Raw genomic sequence first — 25,718 nt, 5'->3', positions numbered from 1 at the left:
ATATACGAAATGGATGATAGACATCCACAAAGTAATATACATACAGTAAGAAATGTAACATATTTAATTGAGTCTGATTTACATACTGAATTGAGTATTTTTATTTTTTCACCTTTATTTAACCAGGTAGGCCAGTTGAGAACAAGTTATCATTTTCAACTGCGACCTGGCCAAGATAAAGCATAGCAGTTCGACACATACAACAACAGAGCTACATATGGAATAAATAAACATACAGTAGAAAAGGAAATCTATATACAGTGAGTGCAAATGAGGTAAGATAAGGGAGGTAAGGCATTAAATAGGACATGGTGGCAAAGTAATTACAATATAGCAATTAAACACTGGAATGGTAGATGTGCAGAAGATGAATGTGCAATTAGAGAAACTGGGGTGCAAAGGAGCAAGATAAATAAATACAGTATGGGGATGCGGTAATTGGATGGGCTGTTTACAGATGGGCTATGTGCAGTGATCTGTGAGCTGCTCTGACAGCTGGTGCTTAAAGCTAGTGAGGGAGATATGAGTCTCCAGCTTCAGTGATTTTTGTAGTTCGTTCCAGTCATTGGCAGCAGAGAACTGGAAGGAAAGGCGGCCAAAGGAGGAATTGGCTTTGGGGGTGACTTGTGAGATATACCTGCTGGAGTACCGTGCTACGGGTGGGGGCTGCTATGTTGACCTGGGATAAGGCAGGGCTTTACCTAGCAGAGACTTGTAGATGACCTGGAGCCAGTGGGTTTAATACTAAATGCTCTGAGACCAGGTTGGGGCAATAAAAACAGATGTGTAGTAACTGACATGTATTACCACTCTATTTTTTTATATGTAACCTTTATTTAACGAGGCAAGTCAGTTAAGAACAAATTCTTATTTTACAATGATTGCCTGCCCCGGCCAAAACATCCCCTAAGACGGACGACGCTGGACCAATTGTTTGCCGCCCTACGGGACTATTACAATGGTAAAATAAATACTGCATGCCATCATGATGAAAAGCCAAATGACTGCCAATTACCATTTGTAGACAAGCAGTATACTGAGCATCATCATGTAAGTTTACTGTATTCCAATCAGTGGGCGTTCAATTGTCACCGCCAGCCAAATATCCCCTGGAATTTGGTGAGCAATAAATCCTAGTAGCAACACTTGGGCCACATTCGTTGCACTTTAAACACGATCGGATTGATAGTAATGACAACATCCACACCTTAAAAAATAAATCAGGAAGGAGGAAGGTGTAGTTCTCACAAATACACATGTAGCCTACTGTACTTTTTTCATACTTTCTCAAACACTCACCGTTAACGGTCATCACCTTCGCATAGGTAAAAACCCAATGTCCATGTAAGGATAATTGGGCCCTGCACTTTTTCTGGATATTCTGCACGTTTGCAGTATTTCAGTCCATTGGAATGAGTTTTATCACTGGTTGTAGACGCAGCGTGAATAAAAATGACTGCAAAGGGTGAGTCGCACAATCCAAGTAACTAGGCTAGTTGCAGTAGCCCTCGTTTCTCCCGAAGAAACCCAGCGATCTTTTATTAACAAAAAATATATACAGCAGCCTAAACAAGTTGTATTTGTGGTCACAACAGTGATTGGTTTATGTAGTGAGAAATGTATGTAATTTATTGAAATAATCTGTAGCTAGATGGATTTGATTAACATTGAATGGTTGTGTAACAATTCTGATACAAGATACACAAACTTTTGTATTTGTTATATATTATAACGTTATTGCCAGGTGTTATTTTAGAAATAAGATTTAGACCGCATGAAGTGGAAATGTAATAGATGTATACAAAAATGTGCACACACACAAGAACATGAAGCTAATTTATGACTGTTTCTACCTATCAAATCAGTACACTTGAAAACGTTCAAACCTAGGAATAGCTTCTCTTAATGTATAGTCTAGGAATAGTTTCTCAAGTATAATCTAGGGAAAGCAGATTTGTAATCACAGTACCACCACGTTGCTCTTTAACATGACAGGGCATCACTCGTGATTTAGGCCTACATCTGGAGATGAATATACAATAAAGAAAGGTCAAGAAGTTAGGGTAAAATTAGGCTAAATTAGTTATTTTGTAATAACAATACACCAAATATGTATAGGCAGTTACTGAATTTCTATCACTGTTTTCCTAGTACTTTCATTTCGTATTTTCGAAGTGCCCAAACTGCTTATTAACTATAGGCTACTAACTAACTAGGTTGTTAAAGTTGTGTGGGCACGGGCCCACCCACTCATTTTATTTTGTATTTTAAATGGGACATTATTTGTCTTATTACCTAAACATGCAAGCACCATCCGATAGAATTCATAGCTAGCGTTGCAATTGAATGACATTCACTCGAATGGGATTGGTTGCCAATAATAACTAACTGAAAGCCACACCCCCAATAAGCCACGGATATGGCCAAAATGTGATCTGTTTTGTTACTGAATTTCTGGCTATGCTTGTTATGAAATAATTACAAGTTGTTCTACTGGTATTTATTCTGGAGTGAGGCCTATGTAAAAATATGGCACCACCACTCCCTCTCGGGTGATGTGCTTTGATAAGGGAAAATACAGTGCTGAATATAAAGCTATACTGAACAAAAATGTAAATGCAACATGTAAAGTGTTGGTCCCATTTTTAATTAGCTGAAATAAAAGATCCCAGAAATTATCCGTTTGCACAAAAAGCTTAATTCTCTGATTTTGTGCACAAATGTGTTTACATCCCTGTTTGTATTCCTCTTTTGCCAAGATAATCCATCCACTTGATAGGTGTGGCATATCAATATTTATATTTTAAATTTTACCTTTATTTAACCAGGTAGGCTAGTTGAGAACAAGTTCTCATTTGCAACTGCGACCTGGCCAAGATAAAGCAAAGCAGTGTGACACAGACAACACAGAGTTACACATGGAGTAAACAATAAACAAGCCAATAACACAAACAAGTCAATGACACAGTAGAGAAAAGAAAGTCTATATACAGTGTGTGCAAAAGGCATAAGCTGATTAAACAGCATGATCATTACACAGGTGCACCATGTGCTGGGTTCAATAAAAGGCTACTGTAAAATGTGCAGTTGTGTCACACAACACGGGGCGGCAGGGTAGCCTAGTGGTTAGAGCGTTGGACTAGTAACCGAAAGGTTGCAAGTTCAAATCCCTGTGCTGACAAGGTACAAATCTGTCGTTCTGCCCCTGAACAGGCAGTTAACCCACTGTTCTTAGGCCGTCATTGAAAATAAGAATTTGTTCTTAACTTTACCTTTAGTTAAATAAAGGTTAAATAAAAAAATTAAATAAAAAACACAATTCTACAGATGTCTAATGTTTTGAGGGAGTGTGCAATTGGCTGTAGGAATTGACTGTAGGAATGTTTACCATAGCTGTTGCCATATATTTGAATGTTAATTTCTCTACCAAAAGCCGCTTCCAATGTCATTTTAGAGAATTTGCCAGTACGTCCAACCTGCCTCACAACTGCAGGCCACATGTAACTACGCCAGCCCAGGACATTCATATCTGGCTTCTTTACCTGAAGTATCATCTGAGGCCAGCCATCCTGACAGCTAATGAAACAGTGGGTTTTCACAACTGAAGAATTTCTGCACAAACAGTCAGAAACAGTCTCAGGGAAGCTCATCTGCATGCTTGTCGTCCTCACCAGGGTCTTGACCAGACTGCAGTTTGGCGTCGTACCGTATTCTGTGAGCAAATGTCACTTTTGATGACCACTGGCACGCTGGTTTGCTGATGTCAACGTTGTGAACAGAGTGCCCCACGATAGCATGACGAGATCCTGAGGCCCATTGTCATGCCATTCACCCATCGCCATCACTTCATGTTTCAGCACGATAATGCACGGCCCCATATCACAAGGATCTGTACACAACTCCTAGAGGCAGAAAATGTCCCACTTCTTCCACTGCCCGCATACTTACCAGACATGTCACCAATTGAGCATGTTTGGGATGCTCTGGATGTGTACGACAGCATGTTCTAGTTCCCACCAATATCCAGCAACTACGCACAACCATTGAAGAGGAGTGGGACAACATTCTACAGGCCACAATCAACACCATGATCAACACAATGCGAAGGAGATCTTTCGCGCCGCATGAGGCAAATAGTGGTCACACCAGATCCACAGCCCTACCTTTTTTAAGCTATCTGTGACCAACGGATGCATATCTGTATTCCCAGTCATGTGAAATCCATAGATTAGGGCCTAAGGAATTTATTTAAATTGACAAATTTCCTCATATGAACACCAACTCAGTAAAATTGTTGCATGTTCTGTTTCATTTTATTCAGTGTACATAGGGAAACAGTGAATTATAATTGTAAATGAGAGCAAAGATTAGCATCTACAGGAGAGGAATTAGATTACAATTGGAGATTTCGGCATTGTTAAATGAGACGCATCTGCTAGTGCTTACTGTATGTTCTGTCTGGTATACTGTGACCCTTGGGACACCAATGTCTCCCCAACACTTAGTTTACTGTACATGGGAAACATGCAACAGTTTCTGTGAAATATATATTTCTCATGTCAAGGCATTGAATGAGATTTGATACATTTAGTGATTCATAACAGCATGATTTTGCTTCTAGGTTGTCCGTCATACACAGTGCAGAACTTGACCCCATGCACACAGATTTCAAGTAAGTTTTCCCTTCTGTCCATTTCTGTCCCCTAGGCATGTTTGACAACATATTTCTGTTCATAGACTTTCTTTGGGCATATTACGTTTTGGTTCATCTACCCCTGCACTGAATATATTTTTCAGTCAGGATTTCTATGGGTTGCAATATTATGTTACTCACACAATAGTCCCTATTGAAATAGTTTCCATCCCTTCCAGCTCACCTTTTTTTCTAAATGGCCTCCATTTTGCCCCCTGTTTCAGGTTACAGATACCAGGCAACAAAGATTTACTCAACTCTACAGAACCATTGAACACGTAAGTCTGAGCCAATGGCTGATGGCCGGGTGATATACAGGGTTGAGTAGTTAGGGAATGGTTATTGAAAATCAGCAGTAAGCGTGAGGGCAATGACATCGCTCCTTCCTGCTGTTCAACATATTAATAATTCAGAGAAGTACGCCATTAATGCTGGATATAATATCTGCTCAGTTCCAGGCAGGGTGGGATCAAGAGGAATCCCAGCCTATGTTCTCAACCATAGAGACACCATTTGATTTCAATGCCTCTCCACCCTGAAGAGAAAGAGAGGATGGCCATATTCCCGTACAGTTGTAGAGAGGAAGATGAGATGTGATTGGTTCTACCTTTGGCACAGTGTGTCATTGGGTTCCTTAGGTTATGTCACCAGTATTTCCTTGTGCTACACCACCTCTGGTCTTTATCTGTTCCATTTGTTTTAAAACAAGTGCATTTGGTGTGTCTGAATTGTTCGGTGGCTGTATGACATCGATATTTGATCATTCCCAAAGTCTTAAACAAGCAAAGAGACTTTACTTAGACCTTAACACAAATTCAGACACACCATTTTTATCTCATGTCTTTGAGGAAATAACTGCTTAATTATGGATTTTGTGGAAGATGGAGCTGTACATTAAATTAATTGCTTTCCCATGATAATTTATAACAGAAAGCAATGAAAATTCCCTAAATCAAAAAGAGCAGGAGCCTGAATTGAACCCCTAGATGCTGTCCTAGTGCTCATATATTTCAACACTTCAACTGATTCAGATCCGCAGATCAGAGAGCAAGATAACGGAACACTGTACATGTACATTTTAATCTACTGTCTACACTGTCTCTGGGCCCTGTTGAAATTAACCACCTACTAGAGGAGAGTGTGGGCCACTTTTTTCAGGCAAGGCTTTGCATCCAGAGGCAAGATGTTCATTGTGTAAAATGTTTTCATACATCGAAGAAGACAATCCACCCACACATGCCCCTGGTGTGTACTGTTGGTCAACTCCAGCATCGCTCAATGAATAAAATACAAGGACAGGTTTCTTGTGTGCCCTATGGCTGTCAGAGGGGTGGAGATGCAGTGAGGTGACGTATAATGGGAGCAATGATACGCTGGTCTGATGTGTCCCTGCTGCACTGTCTGCTGAATAATGTTCCCCAGAGGAAACTAACTAACCTTGACTGAGGCAAAGCTGACCTCTTTGCACGTGTCTTGAGATTCACAGATTTACCATGTTGTGGATCACTCTTCCTCTATGACCTAAATTTAGACAGCTGTCTGGGAGCTCATTCTGATAAGTGACTGGCTATTTCCATGGGTCATTCACTTTCAGAGCGATTGGCTGTAGTGTAATTGCTGGATCTCAGTGGTACTCATCTCTCTCTCGCTACGCAGTGTTCTACTGGCTCTCTAATAGGGGGCACCCGGGGCAGTGCGTCTGTGCTGCTGCTGCAGTAGTCAGCCTGAGTCACTGCAGTAAAGGCTTCCTCCTTAGCAGGAATCTTCCTCTCACCGGCATCAAGTCATTCTACATCTCTGTCTGGAATTTTGCAGAGAGATTTTGACATTTTCCATTCAAGATATTCAGGGATCTGAATGAGTTCTGCTGGGGTGTTTTTGCGGTCATCTGAGTGCAGTAGCCTATTGTCTTTGGTTGATGTTATACTCAGGGTATCACCTTTCTGTGGTGCATAGTGAATTTTTTGGCTTATGTTTTTTGTTGTTTATCATTTGACTCGAGTCCTGTGCAGCTAGGCCAGCCCTGCTACTGCATCAGCCTATCAGAGAAGAAACTGCAGTGTGTAGCGTGAGTGTGATGATGGGAGGAGGTGGGACAGGAGGAGGAGAGTTAAGGAACTGTGTGTGTTTGTGGAGGCGGAGTGTTGGGGGGTAGAAGATGTTTAGTTTCTCTGTGTGATAGTCATCCCAATCTTATTAAGGGCTGCGTTCTTCCTCCCCTCTCCTGCCTGCTTGCCTGCTGCTGCTGTTGCCAGAGGTAGAGACTGTGTCGCGCTGCGCCGCTGGAAAGGCCTGAGCAGATAGTCAATTCTCTTCTGCGTTTGCTGTCTCTCTACCTCCCTCTAGTACTCTGTCTGCCAGATGAAAATGTCAGGGGAAGCAGAAACTCTATCAAACGGGTAAGAGATATTTTGAGGCTGCGTGGTGAAGTGATAGGTACTGACAGTGTGTTGAAGTAAACCGAGAGATGCTGCATTTGTGGTTTTGTGTGTGAATGTAATATACTGTCACTAGTCATTTCTACTGGGATTGAAACCAGAGGGTTCTCAACTTAGCTGTATCCAGAAAAACTGAACAGGTTTTGTTTTTTAAGATCCACCTCTTCTCTTTTGTTTGATGATTTCATTGTGTTTAGAAGCAGCTTGTTTTACTGCAGTATTACTTTTTTGGCATTTCTTAACTTACTAGTACTTTAATTCAATGTAAATTAACACCGGAGAAAGCTTTCAGGAGGAATCCAGATAAAGCAATGTTTTATCACTCTGTGTGTGTGTGTGTGTGTGTGTGTGTGTGTGTGTGTGTGTGTGTGTGTGTGTGTGTGTGTGTGTGTGTGTGTGTGTACATTCGTCTGAGTGAGAGTGTTGTGCATATTTGATTACCTCTCAGAGCAATGGTCTCTATTGTGCAAGTTTCCCTCCAGAGAATTCAGCATCACGAAGTTGCTAACTTCAATTAATTAATTATCTGGACAATGTATGCTATGCACAACCTTTCAGGAAACAATAGCCGCCATTGTGTGTACATTATCATGCCATTTCTCAGACCCATCTATGCCCCTATTGAGTTTATGGTTAAGTCTTTATAACTGTGCAATGCTAAGCTACCGGGCACTGCAAGCTAGGCTGAAAAGACAGGCTACACGGCCTCCTCTTCCTAGTGTCCTGATGGCTAATGTCCTGATGGCTAATGTCCAATCGCTGGAAAATACATTTTGTGAACACAGAGCAAGGCTTCAGTCGCAGAAGGACATCAGAGAATGCCGTGTCTTTGTTTTTACAGAGACCTGGCTTACGGACAATACACTTTACTCTGCTATTCAACCAGACAGCCTTTGCATTTTCTGTATGAGTCAAACGGCGGTTCTAGTAAGAGTAGGGGGAGGTGTATGCTTCCTCATCAACAATTTCTGCTGTACCGAAGTTGAAAACATCTCAAGCTCCTGTTCACCTGACTTGGACGTTCTGATGCTAAAATGCCTACCTCACTATATTATGAGTGAATTAATGTGTTTTTTTTCACCACTGTGTACATACCGCCAAATGCAAACATCAAGGTGACACTCAGCGAACTGTACAAGAACATTAGCCAGCAAGAATCCTTTCACCCGGAAGCAGTCTTAATTGTCACTGTTGATTTTAAACAAGCACATTTAAAAATATATATATATATATTCCAAAATATCACCAACATGTATCCTGTCCCACGAGAGGAATCAACGTGCTGGACCATGTAAATACAAACATCCTTGACTCATACAAAGCCATCCCTCGCCCCCACTTCGGCAAATCAGAACACATCTCTGTTCCTACTCCCTGCCTACAAGAAGCAAGTCAAGAGGGAGCCACCTTTACAGAGAATAAATAGGTGCTGGACAGAGGAGGCAGATTCAATGCTGAAGGAGTGTTTTGATAATATTGATTTGGAATATGTGTAAAGATTCATCCACCCAGGACTCATCCATTAACATTGAGGAATATACATTGTCACTCAACAGGCTTTATTAGGAAATGTGTTGATGATGATGTACCCACAATAACAATCTGGACATACCCCAACCAAAAACCCTGGATGAACGAAGATATCTGTACCATGCTGATATCCCGTACAGCAGCATTCAGTATCAGCAGAATGAACCCTGGCAACTTGGTGGCACGTACAAGGCAAGCAGATACGAGCTCTGCAAATCCAATATGGAAGCAAAAAGACAATACAGACTCAAACTTGAATTGATGTTTGACAACTCAGACTCACCACGCATGTGGCAAGGACTACAGACTATCACAGACTACAAAGGCAAATCCAGCTGTGTGGTGCCCACCAAAGCCTCCCTCCCAGAGGAACTTAACATATTCTATGCTCGCTCCGAGGCAGACAATACTGAGTCATCCAGGATGACTCGCTGCTCCAGACGACCTGGTGCTTTTGCTCTCCGAGGCTGACGTGAGAAACTCTCAAAAGAAAATCCCTGGCCATGTCTTCAATGTGTGCTGACCAGTTGTGGCGGGCATCTTCTCAGACATTTTCAACCTGTCCCTGTCCCAAGCTGTAGTCCCCACCTGCTTCAAGGAGACTACCATCATCCCAGTGCCCAAGAAAAACAAGGTGATATGCTCAAATGACTTGCACTCACCCCAGAGTCTGGTATGGCCCACATCAAGGCCAGCATGCCAGGCACACTGGACCCACTCCAATGTGCCTACTGCTCCAACAGATCCACGGAAAATGTCATTTCCATCACTATTCACACGGCCCTAACACATCTGAACAAGAGGAACACCAGTCAAAAGTTTGGACACACCTACTCATTCAAGGGTTTTTCTTTATTTTTACTATTTTCTACATTGTAGAATAATATTGAAAATATCAAAACTTATGAAATAACACATCAAAATATATTTTATATTTGAGATTCTTCAAAGTAGCCACCCTTTTACTTGATGACAGCTTTGCACACTTGGCATTCTCTCAACCAGCTTCATGAGATAGTCACCTGGAATGCATTTCAATTAACAGGTGTGCCTTGTTAAACGGCGTGAGCGACGTCATCTAAGAAATGTCTGTTCTAAATTCTTCAGGAAGCTTCTTTTACCCATCATTGGTTTTTTTGTGACTTCACAAAAAGCCAAATTTGAAGACACCAATGGTAACGTCTTATTCTCTTACCTATTTTAAATAATACCGGTAGAATTCGTGTTCGCCGATGGGCGTGGTTTACATAGCTAGGTAGTTAGTCTACTGGTGCCAAAATTGTACTGCAGTTTGTCAGCTAAGAGGTTTTCCATATTCATCTTAGGCAAATATACTTATAGGTTTCTGCTTTCATCTGTGTCTGGTGTTAGCTAGTTACTGGCTAGCTAGGTATTCAGCCAGCATGGAATAAACGCGGGGGAAGGGTTGCCCAAAACTTGGATGCAGTTGTCATGTCATTACATCAAGAGACATGCAGAATGGGAGATTCATACAAAATTCTTGACATCATTGATAGTCATGATATATGAACATTGTCGGGCAGTCAATATATGTAATGTACCTAGACCTCAACCTGTTTCAACAAAAATTGTCTAAGATGGACTAGCTAGCTAGCTAGTGCTGACAATTCCTTTTGGGCTAGCTAAATTATATAGCCAACAGTTCGTCTATGTTGATGCTTTTACAATAACCAAACAGTAATTTGTGAAACAATAACAGGATTGGATGTTGTATGCAATATCTATGTTTGAGTTGCTTTGTCTCAGCAAGTTGTCTTGACATAATCTCACTGCAACACTGCATCATAAGCATTTTCAAAGAACTGTCTGTCATGGTGAGCTCCCCGCCCACTTAGTCTGTCTTTTCAGTCTTCCTGGTAGTTATCGGGATGAAATATTGTGGGTGATGTTTTACTCTTTCAAAACGCTAATTTACATAGGAATCAGAATGACTGACTGTTAGGGACTTTTTAAAGGTGTTTGCTGATTGTATCAACTGATTAGAAACTGGGCCTTATGGAGACTGTGTGGTAGTATTGACCCCTAGACTGTCTGTGTTGCGCTGACATTCATGACTGTGTGTTGTAGTGAGCAGGAAGTGAATGACCTATAGCTGCTCATATGGTGGAAGGATGGAATGGTCATCCCCATGTCATTAGCTTGTGAAGGGGAGGAAATAAAGGCCTGTTTTTCAATATGGAACCTAATGGATTCATTATAGTTTGAGAGAGTTCAAGCATGGTCCAGCATAAAGAGGTCCTCTGTATCACTGATCTTCAGGAATGCAAAAGGATGGCTGTCAGTTAGTCACCCTCATTGTAGAGATTCTCCTCAGTTGTCTAGGCTAGCCTCCATTGTTTGGCTTAATACATTGTGTCCATGAACCCAATTTGCTGAGAAGACATTTTGTCATCTTTGGGATTGTTAAACTTGGGGTGGTTTTGGTATGAAAATAGTGTGGCACAGGACTATTGGGATTTTCAGCCTGTTGAACAGCCTGCTCTTGTTTTTAATGGTAGGGAGCCTTGACATCAATATTTGTTTGTTTGGGATGAAGATTACTCTATATTCAAATATTTGGTGAACCCCCACTTATCAATCTTTTTTTAATGCCAATGAATGAGAAAGCTGCTCACTGAAGAAACTGTGGTAAAAATCCAATGATCTTGTCAGATGAGAAAAATGTAGCTTTAAGCTGATCGCAGTAAAATAACTGTCGATGATAGAACCGCAGAGAAAACGATGCGAAAGCCTGCTCAGATCAGGTGGGAGAGTGGGACAATATCATGACCTGCGCTCCTTACAGAATGTTTTGGAGGTGTTTTGTGTTCCTCTTGCCCTACCACTAAAAACAGAACAGGGGCACTGCAGCAGAGTTGCCTGGGAGAGAAAAAGAAGTGATGTGGCTCTTTTTAAAGATATCTGTTACTGTAGATAGACAGTGAATTACTCCTTTGTAGTTAATGCTGTGTCATGCTACTCTATAGACTGAGCTCATAGACATTTCACCTAGTTCTTGACATGAACAAACACGATTTTGTCCTGGGGTTCAATCATAAAAGAATAGAACACATTTAGGTCCACTGGGAAGCTGGCAGTAATAAGCTTCTTTCATTTGACAATGTAAACCTCATTTATCTCAGAGGCAAATTATTTACTTGTTTGAGGGGAAGTCAAAAATAGAATGTGTTATTTTAACATGTAGGTTCTCCACTGAGGACCAATGGTAGGTATTGGCCAAGACCGTCATTATGTGTTAAAGTAACATACTTAATTCACCTAACCTTCATCTGTCTCTTTCCCCTTTCCTGTATCTCAGGTCCCAGAAGTCAGACCTGTCTGTGGCCCTGGAGGACTGCATGGCAGCATTGGACCTGTTCCTGAGGAACGACTTTGAGGAGGCCCTGTCCAGGCTTCAGTGCAGGTGAGAGACCGGGACCCTGATTGTGTGGGTCGACACAAGTGACTGGTGGTAATACTGTGTGCTAGTTTCACAAACACCAAATAGCACTGGCAAGTGGTATGGTTTCCTGATCAGTTTGTGCTTCGCCAACTCCTTTCTTGTTCGTAGTCACCTGGCGACCGGGCTAGGCTGGTGCTACAGTAAAGTGTACACTCTGTGCTAGTTTAATAAACATCATCTCTCCTATTGGACACCCCTTCAGCATTGTGTTCAAAAACACAATTGTGAAGTTTCCTATTACTCTGTGAGTTCTCTCTTTCATTATCATCAACAAATAATCTTTTCTCTTCTTTGGCCACTCCCAAATCACAGTTTCTCTCCAGCCCTCCCTAGTGTGTCTCCTTTCTCATCCCCTCAGTGTTACACAACTCAGTGGATATACAGTACTTATCTAATCCCTCCCAGTTTCCATGTTGATCTCCTCTTTTAGTTCTGAAATGTACATGGTAGTCTAGTATGAGCATGAAATTAAGGAAATATTTACCCCAAAGGGTAATCTTGGCAAACCTGCCATTGCCCAACCCTCTTGCTCTTACCACGCAAGGCTTGGCATATTCTGTCAGCTGTCACCCTGGGGCTAGGCAATGGGAGTGATGGTAGACCGAGTTCTGTAGGCAGAGCAAAGGGATAGGCATTTAAACTGCCCTCTGGCTTCCTTTGTTTGCTACCGGTGTTCAAAGAAAACCTTTGTGGGAAAAGCCTCCACGTCATCAACATCCTAGTGTGTAATATCAACTAATGCGTTGCTGAGCATATGTTTAACACAGTATTGTGTGGGAGAACAGTAATAAGAGACCATCTATAAAATAAAATAAATAACCCATAGAGAAAGCCAGTGGTGCTGAAATAGCAGTGCGTATCTTTTTCTCTCTCTCGTTCTCCCTCCTTTCCTTTCCTCTCCTCTGTTCAGGCTGATGTACTGTACTGACACAGTAAGCTGGGCCAGGTATAGTTTAGAATCTCTGCAGCACAGCACACATAGTGGCAGGCTTTCTCTCATGTACTAAACATCTATAATAATGCAGAGTATGTTTATACTGTGGTTTGTATTTTCATATCACAGAATGCTAAACTCAGCAATATATATTTGCTGAAATATACGTTTGATCAAACAGCAAGATCATCATAAGCTACTGCATGTTCATAGTGAAAGAGACAAAGGCTGGCAGTTCGATCTGATTTTTTATTTTAAGGACGAAGACACTGCAATGACATCAAAACAGCCAGCCAGCCTCATGCTTTTAAGCACAGCTTTATATTCGGATTAGACAGTAAGATTCTGCATTGCCTGCTTCTCTCTGAAGCTACTAGCTAGCTGTTCAAACATGCGGACTGGGCAGGAACAGCAGCAGGCCTTATGTAATTGTCCTGTCCCAGTCTCAAGTACTTGGTTGTCCCCCCCCCCCCCTCATTCCTAATGAGTGCTTTACACTAGGTGTGGAAGTGTTGATCTAGTATACATTGTAAAAGATTGGGGAGGGGCTGCTATACTGTACAACATGTACAAATGGAACACATGTTCAGACAGAGGTTGTAGCGTCACCACCTACTGTAGAATGGTTTCGTCTCATTGGCTGACCAAGATTTAGGCAAAAAGGCAGAGGCACAATGGATAGCAACTTGCACTACAAATCTTACTACTCTGAAGACGAGAGTAACCAGCTTAACAGAGCTCACTACATTGGTGCTCTCCCCCATTCGAATGCTTTATTCTTAGGAGCTGTGTCAGAGCAATTTGACCACACAAACAACTAAAGTTGCCTCATGTTGGCACTCAACGTGAGCGCTGTCAGGTTCTGTAATTCACTGAAACGTGCACGATGAGACGGAGAACCTCCCTCCTGCTGTCTGGCTCTTTTTAAGTTGGTGTTTTTTTTTTTTTTTTGCAGAACATTAGATTAGGTTTACCCATGACAGTGAATAAGCTTCAAGAGTCAGGAGTGGAGGCCCCACAGTCATCATTGGCCCTTGTCCATCTCTGTCTCCACAACAGTCAACAACAGTAGACAAGAAGGCAGGCAGGCAGCAGGCACAAACATTCCAATTCATGGCCTGTTTTTACCATGCTGATTTTTTTCCTGACGAAATGTCTCCTGATTTGAATCCCTTTTGAAAAACGACACTATATATACAAAAGTATGTGCACACCCCTTCAAATGAGTGGATTTGGCTATTTCAGCCATACCCATTGCTGACAAGTGTATCAAATCGAACACACAGCCATGCTATCTCTATAGACAAACATTGGCAGTAGAATGGCCTTACTGAAGAGCTCAGTGACTTTCATGGTGGCACCGTCATAGGATGCCACCTTTCCAACAAGTCCGTTTGTCACATTTCTGCCCTGCTAGAGCTTCCCCGGTCAACTGTAAGTGCTGTTATTGTGATGTGGAAATGTCTAGGAGCAACAAAGGACTGTGAAATGCCAGGCATGCAGACATGTGACATTACAGTGAAGAAACTCACCAGCATTATCCTATCCTGCCACTGTGACTATGGTGGAACCTGCTGGGAACAAGTCAGACCAGCGCTCCTGGTTGTGGAATGTTAGTGTCACAGTGTGACATTCAGGGAATTCACATGGGCCTGTATCCAAGAAAACATATTGTAACTTAAAGGAGCTGGGCTTTTTAATGAGTTTTTGGTCAGAAAATACATTAAATATACTAAACTCAGCAACGTCAGGACCCTGTCTTTTAAAGATAATTCGTAAAAATCCAAATAACTTCACAGATCTTCATTGTAAAGGGTTTAAAACACTGTTTCCCATGCTTGTTCAATTAACCATGAACAATTAATGAACATGCACCTGTGGAACGGTCGTTAAGACACTAACAGCTTACAGACGGTAGGCAATTAAGGTCACAGTTATGAGAACTTAGGACACTAAAAAGGCCTTTCTTCCTTTGGTGAAAAACACCATATATACCAGAAAAAACACCAAAGGAAAGCTGCCCAGGGTCCCTGCTCATCTGCGTGAACGTGCCTTAGGCATGCTGCAAGGAAGCATGAGGACTGCAGATGTGGCCAGGGCAATAAATTGCAATGTCCGTACTGTGAGACGCCTAACATGCTGACCGGACACGTCGCGTGCGCGAGCCTTGCAAAATAAATGTTGAAATCCATGTTATTCAATTATTGCACCCACACTGCTCGCGTGCGCCAATGAGCGTCTGCGTTGCCAAGGGCTAAAATAGAAGTCATTCCTATTTCTGACGCAGATCGCGCTGCAAGTCCTGCCTCTCCCATCTCCTCATTGGTTTATAGAAGCAGGTACCCACGTGCCATCTCCTCATTGGTTATACCCACGTGGGTGGTTGAAAGACGAACTGTTTTGCCGGTCGTCGTGGTAATACTATGAAAGTGTAGATGCCAATCACCATATAAGTTCAAAGATGAAAAAGTCTGGAAGGAGGAGAGATGACTAGAAACGATTCGGTTGACCGTTTTATGTGTGGATTGATTGTCGGAGTAGAGGACCTTGTGCTTTTCAGGTAAAATAACAAATCAATGTTTATGTCCCAGGACAAATTAGCTAGCAACAGCAAGCTAGCTAAATAGGACAAATTAGCTAGCAAGTGCAAGCTAACTAGCTAAATTGCCATACATGTTTAATGCTTTTCGACCTGTCCCCAAATGAATGTCGGTTCAGATTTTGTTTTGATATTTTAACCTGCGTGTCGTGATCGCGTTTGGTGTGGGAGGACAAAATAAATGTATGCACGATGGCGCATGCGCGCAGCCAGTTTGGGTTCCGTGTAAGACAGCACTACAGGGAAACAGGACGGACAGCTGATCGTTCTCGCAGTGGTAGACCACGTGTAACAACACCTGCACAGGATCGGTACATCCGAACATCACACCTGCGGGACAGGTACAGGATGGCAACAACAACTGCCAGAGTTACACCAGGAATGCACAATCCCTCCATCAGTGCTCAGACTGTTCGCAATAGGCTGAGAGAGGCTGGACTGAGGGCTTGTAGGCCTGTTGTTAGGCAGGTCCTCACCCAGACATCACCGGCAACATCACCACCTATGGGCACAAACCCACCAAAAAGTGCTCTCCACTGACGAGTCGCGGTTTTGTCTCACCAGGGGTGAAGGTCGGATTTGCTTTTATCTTCGAAGAAATTAGCGTTACAGCGAGGCCTGTACTCTGGAGCGGGATCGATTTGGAGGTGGAGGGTCCGTTATGGTCTGGGGTGGTGTGTCACAGCATCATCGGACTGAGCTTGTTGTCATTGCAGGCGATCTCAACGCTGCGCTTTACAGGGAAGACATCCTCCTCCCTCATGTGGTAGCCTTCCTGCAGTCTCATCCTGACATGACCCTCCAGCATGACAATGCCACCAGTCATACTGCTCGATCTGTGCGTGATTTCATGCAAGACAGGAATGTCAGTGTTCTGCCATGGCCAGCGAAGAGCCCGGATCTCAATCTCAATGAGCACGTCTGGGACCTGTTTGATCGGAGGGTGAGGGCTAGGGCCATTCCCCCCAGAAATGTCCGGGAACTTGCAGGTGCCTTGGTGGAAGAGTGGGGTAACATCTCACAACAAGAACTGGCAAATCTGGTGCAGTCCATGAGGAGGAGACGCACTGCAGTACTTAGTATCTGGTGTGGCCACCAGCTGCATTGACTGTTACTTTTGATTTTGACCCCCCCCTTGTTCAGGGAGAAATGATTCAATTTATGTTAGTCACATGTCTGTGTAGCTTACTCAGTTTATGTCTCAGTTGTTTAATCTTGTTATGTTCATACAAATATTTACACGTTAAGTTTTCTGAAAATATATACGCAGTTGACAGTGAGAGGACTTTTTTTTTCGCTGAGTTTACATATTGAATGTCAATGATTATATACTTATACTTTTACAGTAAGAACATCCATACATGTGCTCCTCTTCATTTGTGTCAAAGACATACAAAGTAATATTTTTTTGTTGAGACAACAATCGCTGCTAAAAATATAGCTCAATATTTCTGTTTCTCTTTTTCTTCCTTCACAGAATCAAAGACAGCATGTACCATGCGCTCACATACGCCACCATACTGGAGATGCAGGCCATGATGACCTTTGACCCGGAGCACATCATGGCAGCGGGTAACACCATGAAGGAGGCTCAGGCAGTATGTCAGCGGTAAGTCTCATTTGTAATGGTCTACATTCTAAAACGAGATCTTCAAAGTTCTTGTAGGCTATTTATTTCCTTTAGAGGCAACAAAAGCAAAAACAAATGTTTTGGCTCAGTGATAGCTATTCAATCATGAAGATAGGAACCACATGATCAAGTGAAACCACTTTGTGAATTTTGTAACATGTGTTTGTGGCAAAACAAGACACATTTACCTCAAACTCCTATTATGAAGAACAACCATATACAGGCAAAATATATTTGGCTCTGGATGAACCCGGCCATTCCAGTGGGGAGAACCGAGCTGTTTTGGGAGATGTTCATCCTGGTCTGTGGTGGCTGGTTAGCTGTTCTGACATAATCACAGAGCAAATATCACCCAGGTCCTATCAGATCTCGCTGGCTGGTGGAATTTCAGAGCAGCCTGTAACAGTGAGTGTGTGAAAATGTGCTATATGGATACGCCTCTCCAAATGGTGGGACACATACACACACACTCCCAGACTGGGCCTGCCACACCGCCTGAGAATCTTGGGTGGGTCAGGGGAACCCCATGACCGTGGACCCTGTGCTATTCTAAGAGCCGCTCTACATCTTATCTACACAAGCCATAAAATGTGTCTGGGCCACACTGATTTGCATGAAGAGTAGATATCTACGCAAATTCAACTTTTACAGAAGGTATAACATTATCCCACGGATCACTGATCAACAGTGGTTACAGTAAACCACTCATTATATGCTTGTATCTCCCTTAATCCATATCATGTAATTCCCAATACTGAAACCTGATCTGAGTTCGCTATACTGTTGGTCAATGTCTGTCAATGAATGTAGTTACCACATGTCACCGTTTTTTGATATCCAAGCACAAGAATGTGTTGAATTCCAAGTTTCTTAGCTCACACATCCACAGACTGGTGTTGAATTGTTGCGAACCAACTCTGCTATGTCTGTCTCATCGAACACTGTATTGTAATGTTGGATTTCGTGTAAAATAGTGTAATTAAGTTCTGTGTGTAATCTCTCCCAGGTTTCGCAAGAAGTCAACCTTTAGCAACAGAAACTTCACAGAAGGTTAGAACATACTTACTTCAGTAACTTCACTAACTTCACTACACACTAAGACACAGACATACTGTTTTACCACAAGCCTCGTATCTTATCATCACTAGTGTGAATTGAACAATTGTTTTCATTGCTAGTATTCCTAAATAAATAATAACCTGCTACTGTGAAATATACTCTGTTTTTGATGTTTTCATTTAATACATTTACTTTTTAGCAGACGCTCTTATCCAGAGAGACTATGGGTTAAGTACCTTGCACAGGGGAACATCAACAGATTCATGTTTTTCTCACCTCGTAAGCTCGGGGATTCAAACTAGTGACTTTTCATTTACTGGTTCAACGCTCTTAACCACTAGGCTACCTACCAACCTATTAGTTAGCTAACCTTGATGGTTGTTCAGTACTTGAGAATACAGTTTAAAATGTGTTTCTTGTCTGTGGGTTTACTGTGCAGCCTCCTGCTGATGTAATGGTTTGAGGATGTCAGAAGATAATTGTGCTGTCATTTTCACCTCAGAGGAACTCCACGCTGAAGTGTGCTATGCAGAATGTCTCCTACAGAGGGCAGCACTCACCTTCCTTCAGGTAACCTGCTGCTACCACATCACCCACTGACGCTCACTATCTCTTTGCAGCACTGATACAGATGTTCAAGTTTATTGTGCATTTATGATATTGAAATTGTTCTTTACCCCTGTTTCTGTAGGATGAAAGCATGATCAGTTTCATCAAGGGAGGAATCAAAGTGAGGAATAGCTACCAGACGTATAAGTAAGCACTCTTGATGTAGTGTATGGCCTTTATAGTGCATTTCCCTAATGTCTCAACTTGTGCTATTTTTTTACCCCCTTTTCGTGATATCTAATTGGTAGTTATGATGTTGTCTCATCGCTGCAACACCCCATCGAGCTCGAAGGTCGAGTCTGGCGAAGGTCAAGTCATGCGTCCTCTGGAACTTTACCCACCAAGCCGCGCTGCTTCTTATCACACCTGCTTGCCTAGCCCGGAAGCCAGCCGCACCAATGTGTCGGAGGAAACACCGTTCACCTGACAACTAAAGTCAGGCGCACAGCCTGCCACAAGGAGTCGCTAGAGCGCGATGAGCCAATCGTGCGCCGCCTATAGGGCTCCTGGTCACAGCCAGGACACAGCCTGGGATTGAAGGCGCCACTCGGGAGGAACCTATCAACTCGTAAAGAATGTACATCTGTATTTCAGAGAGCTTCATACGGTCCTCCAGTCCTCTAGCTACGTCCATGGTGACAATCATGGGCATTTTGAAGGCGGGGTCAAGCTTGGAGTAGGAGCCTTCAACTTGGTGAGGGAACTGCTTCATGTCGATAATGTTTGTGGTCCAGTTTTCTGGATTGGTAGATTGTATAGAAGGACCTTTTTGGTGTGAGCTTTATATAACTCTGTGTAACTCAACGCATTGCCCTGATTGGTACAATGTATAATTGTGTCTGTCTCATCTCTCACTTTTTCACTCCTGTGTTCTTGGGTTTTGTACAGATGATCTCCATGCTGCCCACACGGACCCTTAGGTTGCTGGAGTTTGTGGGTTTCTCTGGAAATAAGGTAGGTTTCCTACTGTTAACCTGGTGTGAGATGCTGAGCTGGACTGAACTGGGCTGGATGGACTGTGCTAAGTCTGCAGTGTCCTGTGTTGTGTGTGTCTGCAGGAGTTTGGCTTGCAGCAGCTGACGGAGGGCTCTGCAGGGCAGACTTTCAGGTCCTTCCTGTGTAACATGCTGCTCCTCTGCTACCACACCTTCATGAGCTTCATCTTGGGTGAGAGACAGGTTGATGTTACCACACATTAAACGTCACCGCACTGACCTTTTCATCTCCCAAAACAAGCCTTATAGGAGTGGGCAAACTTTTTTGGCTCGAGGGCCACATCACGATTTTTTGGGGGACCAATTGTTTGTTAAAATAAATTTTGCGGGGGCCTCCCGAGTAGCGCAGTGGTCTAAGGCACTGCATAGTAGTATTTGAGGCATCACTACAGACCCGGGTTTGATCCCAGGCTGTGTTACAGCTGGCCGTGACAGGGAGACCCATGAGGCAGCGTACAATTGGCCTAGCGTCGTCCGAGTTAGGAGAGGGTTTGGCAGGCCGAGATATCCTTCTCCCATCGCGCTCTAGCAACTCCTGTGCCGGGCCAGGCACATGCATGCTGACACGGTCGCCAGGTGTACAGTGTTTCCTCCAACACATTGGTGTAGCTGGCTTCCGGGTTAAGCGAGCATTGTGTCAAGAAGCTGTGTGGCTTGGTTGGGTTGTGTTTCGGAGGACACACGTCTCTCGCCCTTAGCCTCTCCCGAGTCCGTACAGGAGTTGCAGCGATGGGACAAGACTGTAACTACCAATTGTTTTCCATGAAATTGGGGAGAAAAAAGGGGTAAAAAAAACAAGAATTCACTAAAAATAAATACTTGAAAAATAGAAATAATGTTTGTCTCGTGGGCCAGATTGAAGTGCCCGGACAGACCAAACTAACATTAAATAACATTGTCTTTTTCTCCTCACGGCTTGCAGGCACAGGGGAGGGGGATGTGGAGGATGCTGAGAAAATGCTTCAGCCCTATCTCAAACAGTATCCTAAGGTCAGTGAGGACATTTGTATAATTTATGGCAGTAAAGTACAATTCTATTCCAATTGTATTGGTTTTGTGAAATATTGTGAATTATTTGGTGCATAGGCCTGTACACACACTCATTCCAATCAAAACAGTTTATAGTGAAACAGTGTGTTCTATTCCTCTGTTGTTTTAAGGGATCTATCTTCTTGTTCTTCGCTGGTCGAATAGAGGTTATCAAAGGAAACCTGGATGCTGTGAGTGTAGATTAATGATTTTGACTACTACCAAAATGATTTTGTTTAGACTACAAACCATCCCTTTTCATGTGTTGTATTTGTGTGTACCAGGCTATAGAGCGCTTTGAGGAGTGCTGTGAAGCTCAGCAACAGTGGAAGCAGTTTCATCACATGTGCTACTGGGAGCTGATGTGGTGTTTCACATACAAGAGACATTGGAAGATGGCCTACTTCTACGCTGATCTGCTCAGCAAAGAGAATGCATGGTCCAAGGTGGGACATTCTGCAGTGATTGTATTTTGCATATCAGTACTATATAATCAAGTATGAAGGACATAACATCTGTTTCAGTACAGTAATGGTTGCATTATCTCGAAGGCACATGCGGCACAGTCTTAACAGAATATGGATTAGCTTGTTTTACAGCTTTTAATGTATTCCACTTAGTCTCCAGAGGGCCAAATTGATGATGATGCCTAAAGTGTAGTAGTAGTTTCAGTAGTAATACATGCACATTTACCTCCAGGCAACATATGCCTATATGAAAGGTGCCTACCTCAGCATGCTGACCAGGGAGGAATGCCAACCATTCCAGGAGAGCGAGGTAGCGCTGTTCAGGTAGGTCACTGCAATATACAAACCCCTGTGTCACCATAATGCTTTGTACTCTATTTATTTCATTCTACCCACGGTTCTTGTATAATCAAGTCATTCTATCCAAATGAATCAATATGTTACATGTATCCATTTTCTATCCACTCCAGGCAGGTACATGGGCTTAAGCAGAAAATAGCTGGAAAGTCTTTGCCAACTGAGAAGTTTGCCATCCGAAAAGCCCGTCGTTACCTGACTGAGAACCCGATAACGCTCCCTGCACCTCCTCTGGTCAGTACTGCATGGTTTGACAGCATGTTCCCTATTACATTGTAATTATAGTGTAACAAAATACTACTATTATCTATGTGTGGATTACTGTGACACCCGGTGGCCTTGTCTGTCCTCTGCAGGAGATGATGTACATCTGGAACGGCTACACAGTCATCGGTAAACACAAAGACCTCACGGAGGGCATGCTGAAAACACTGGACGAGGCACAGGCAAAACTCGACAATAGCCAAAGTAAGTAACACAAACGTGTGTCACCCTGGAGAGTTGATACTGCCTCTACACATTCATTTAGGAACAGCATTAATGATTGGTTTCAGACAACTCCTTTCTTATCTCGTTATTATCATGTTTAGCAACACTGTTTAGTAGAGTTTTGTGAAGGGGCTTGATTGTTGTACTTTGTGTTCCGAAGGGACAGAGTTCTCCATAGACGACCAGTGTTTGGTGAGCCTGCTTAAGGGTCTGTGTCTGAAGCACCTGGGACACCAGGAGGAGGCTGAGGCCTACTTCACCTTGGTCCTTTGCAAGTGAGCGCCACACACACACACTCACTCGCACACACACACAAACACACACACACACAAAGTCGCGCGCACTCATCCTTTCACAATATGATAGTGGAAGAGACCTACTCTTTTACTATTCATTACAAGTTTATTTCATTTCTTGTTTCATTCCTGATCTCTGTTGTATTTTTCTCTTGTCAGTGAAACACAGATCAAGTTTGATCACTACTTGGTTCCCAATGCACTGCTTGAGCATGGGCTGCTGTGTCTGGAACAAGGGAGGAAGGAGGAGGGCATCAAACTACTGGAGACGGCCAAGTGAGTGTCTTGGTCCTTACACAACATAATTATCTCTACCCATCTCAATACAATAGTTAATTGAAATTCTGAAACCTGTCTTTTTTACAAGAATTCTATTAGTATGTAAAGTAAAAATCATCTGGCCAGGCCTTTTCATTGTTCCCCTATATTTACAGGCAAAATTACAAAAACTACTCCATGGAATCGCGGACACATTTCCGAATCCAAGCTGCTTTGCACAAGGCCAAGGCCACAGGAGAGAATGGGATTCACACCATGCCCTCCAGCCCGTAGCTGGTGTGGGAAAAACGGGGCCAATGTCCAGCCATCCCACAGTGCATAAGCCCAACGCCGCAGGGATGAGGCAGAGTACCAAACCACCCACTACCAGCAACAAGCATATGACTGGCCAGCCACCGAGCTCTTAGAAAGACCCGCAACACTACACAAGCATAATGTACACTGAAAGGTCAAAAGCATACAGACAATAGTATTTACTCAGACAAAGAAAATATACGCAATATATAGAAAATACCACACTGCTGGATGTAGATGTACAGGGTTTCATCAGTCTATTGCAAAAACCTATGGTTAGATACCCATCCCTGAATGTTCACCTTCCAGCATAAATACATTAATTCACTGGTAAACATGTCTTTTCACACCTGTCACAGGGGTTTTTGCAACATATTTGAGTGGTTAAAGGTATTCTCATAGCTTTTTCCCTCTGCTCGGAGATAATGACTAAAAGCACTGTGGCCAATCTTGGACAATGTCTGTCTTGTTGACCGTGATTTATTGCAGATAACCTCCTGCCCTAATGCCTTTATCTCTGTGCTTCTATGACTGGTTTTATTTGTGTATTTCAATTTTCACCCTGAACAGCTCAAGGGAAGTTTTGGCATATTGGATCAACTGAACCACTTTCTGGGAAGGAATGCATGACCAGTCCAACTGAATTTTTGTGGATATAGTGCCCACTGACATCTGCACAAAGTTAAATCATCCAGCCATACGAACACATTGCAGGAATGCACGTGTGATGGTAGGGGGTTATTTTGTCTGTTTATTTATTAACTGCAATGGCAGCTTTTACAAAATTGTCCTGTTTTAAGTGGACCGATGAATGTGTCTTTTAGAAAGGCAGGCTCCTTGCTTGTTCTCTACATGTGGACACAATCCAACAGTACTTGAGCTCAAACAAACAAGTCTTTCAGATTGACACAGGAAAGCCAGGCTGCCAGTTTCATCTGTAGTGAGTGAAGTGTTGACAACCACAAGAGCCTTCCATATATAAATATGCAGGTCCGACATCAACATAGACAATAATGGCTTACAAGGAGTTGTTGCACATTAACAGTAGTGGAAAAAGTACAAGTGACAATACCTTGATAGAAAATAACTCAAGTGAAAGGTCAGCAAAATACTACTTGAGTATAAAAGCCTAAAAGTAATTGGTTTAAAATTGACCTAAGTACAGTGGTGGATAAAGTACTCAATTGTCATTCTTGAGTAAAAGTAAATGCTATACATCAAGTAACTTGTATTACGCAAACCAGATGTTGGGGCACACTCCCAACAGTCAGACATAATTTACAAACGCAGTATTTGTGTTTAGTGATTCCGCCAGTAGGGATGACAATGGGTTATATTGATAGGTGCGTGAATTGGACCATATTGCTGTCCTGCCTGAGCATTCAAAATGTAATAAGTACTTTTGGGTGTCAGGGACAATGTGTGAAGTAAAAAGTATATATTTTCTTTAGGAATATAGTGGAGTAAACGCTGTCAAAAATATAAATATTCAAGTACGTACACCCCAAAAAGTAGTTATTCAAAATATTTTTACTTAGTTACTTTACACCACTGTAAATGAAATAGTTACGTTCTTGTGTAATAAATGATCTAATAAACTGTATATGATATTTGTGATTAGAAAAAGGGTTACCTTTTTTCATGTTCTATGATTATTTATTCTCTATTTACAACAAAATAAGTATCCAAACCCAGGCATTAGAGTGGTGTCTTGAGTTTAAATGTTGGAATTAGAGCTGATTTAGCTGTTCATTCATAGAATAAGGTTTGGTGTAAAAGCAATTTAAATATCTCTAAAGGGTGAAGGAAATGTATAAATAGATTTTTTTCAAATATAGAGATTATCTTAGTTTGGGATGTTCTAATGATTAGGTCTGACATTTTCTTGTTTTGTTCCATTATTTTCTTTGTGTGTACTATTTATGTCAGTAAATTCAATCTTATTGGCTCTGTGATGAGGTCAGAATATGATATGGGGCATGGCTACTGAGCAGATTGACATTCCTGGACCTGTACATACTAAATGTTTGTTTTGTAATTTAAGATTAAATTATGAAATAAGTAACTCAAATTGGGTCTGGTTAGTTTTTTGTTACTCTTGTACGACCCATTTGCTTTTGGATAACTGGATGAACTGCACTCCGAACACCACGCTGTTGTCTGGATTTCAAATGTACCATTGTTTGTGATAGTCCATAATTTTGTCTTTCGTGTAATGGTATCAAGTCAAAACTGCCATACCAGGCAGCCACGAACCAACCCCCAACAAAAAAACATAATATAGGCCTTTTATACCACTATTACTACTCCTACTACTATTACTATTACTACTATGCAGTTCAGTTGAATGTGGCTTGTACAGCACATGTCGTGGTTGGTTCCTGGCTGCCTGGTTTCTTCGTTCCTTGATACTGTTACATTGCAGACGCAGTTATGCTGAAGAAAACTGCCATCAAACAACTATCTGTAATTAGCTACATACGTGTCAAATTGTCATTCAACCCAATTTTAACAACACACAGTAATATTATTTTAACAACCATCTGATTGGTGGGAT

General features: G+C 42.3%; 1 protein-coding gene across 2 annotated transcripts; it reads left to right on the top strand.

The window, feature by feature from the left end:
* The first annotated feature begins 1,268 nt into the window (after nt 1-1,268).
* Nucleotides 1,269-25,232, top strand: LOC109897942 (tetratricopeptide repeat protein 39A-like). Of its 2 annotated transcripts, XM_020492623.2 has the most exons (20): nt 1,269-1,465; nt 4,622-4,672; nt 4,918-4,971; nt 11,981-12,085; nt 17,135-17,266; nt 18,294-18,337; nt 18,849-18,916; nt 19,038-19,102; nt 19,550-19,649; nt 19,844-19,909; nt 20,014-20,122; nt 20,873-20,940; nt 21,111-21,170; nt 21,264-21,425; nt 21,679-21,770; nt 21,917-22,037; nt 22,160-22,271; nt 22,453-22,567; nt 22,748-22,864; nt 23,023-25,232. In XM_020492623.2, the coding sequence occupies exons 1-20, from the start codon at nt 1,413-1,415 to the stop codon at nt 23,138-23,140; spliced, it is 1,812 nt and encodes a 603-aa protein (XP_020348212.1). In that variant the 5' UTR covers nt 1,269-1,412; the 3' UTR covers nt 23,141-25,232. The 2 variants fall into 2 exon arrangements, with proteins under 2 accessions (XP_020348212.1, XP_031689217.1); XM_031833357.1 differs by lacking the exons at nt 1,269-1,465; nt 4,622-4,672; nt 4,918-4,971 and adding an exon at nt 6,341-7,092.
* The last annotated feature ends 486 nt before the right edge of the window (nt 25,233-25,718 follow it).

Source organism: Oncorhynchus kisutch, linkage group LG10 (genome assembly GCF_002021735.2).
Source record: "Oncorhynchus kisutch isolate 150728-3 linkage group LG10, Okis_V2, whole genome shotgun sequence".
Taxonomy (NCBI): Eukaryota; Metazoa; Chordata; class Actinopteri; order Salmoniformes; family Salmonidae; genus Oncorhynchus; species Oncorhynchus kisutch.
This window is presented reverse-complemented; position numbering and strand designations above follow the sequence as displayed.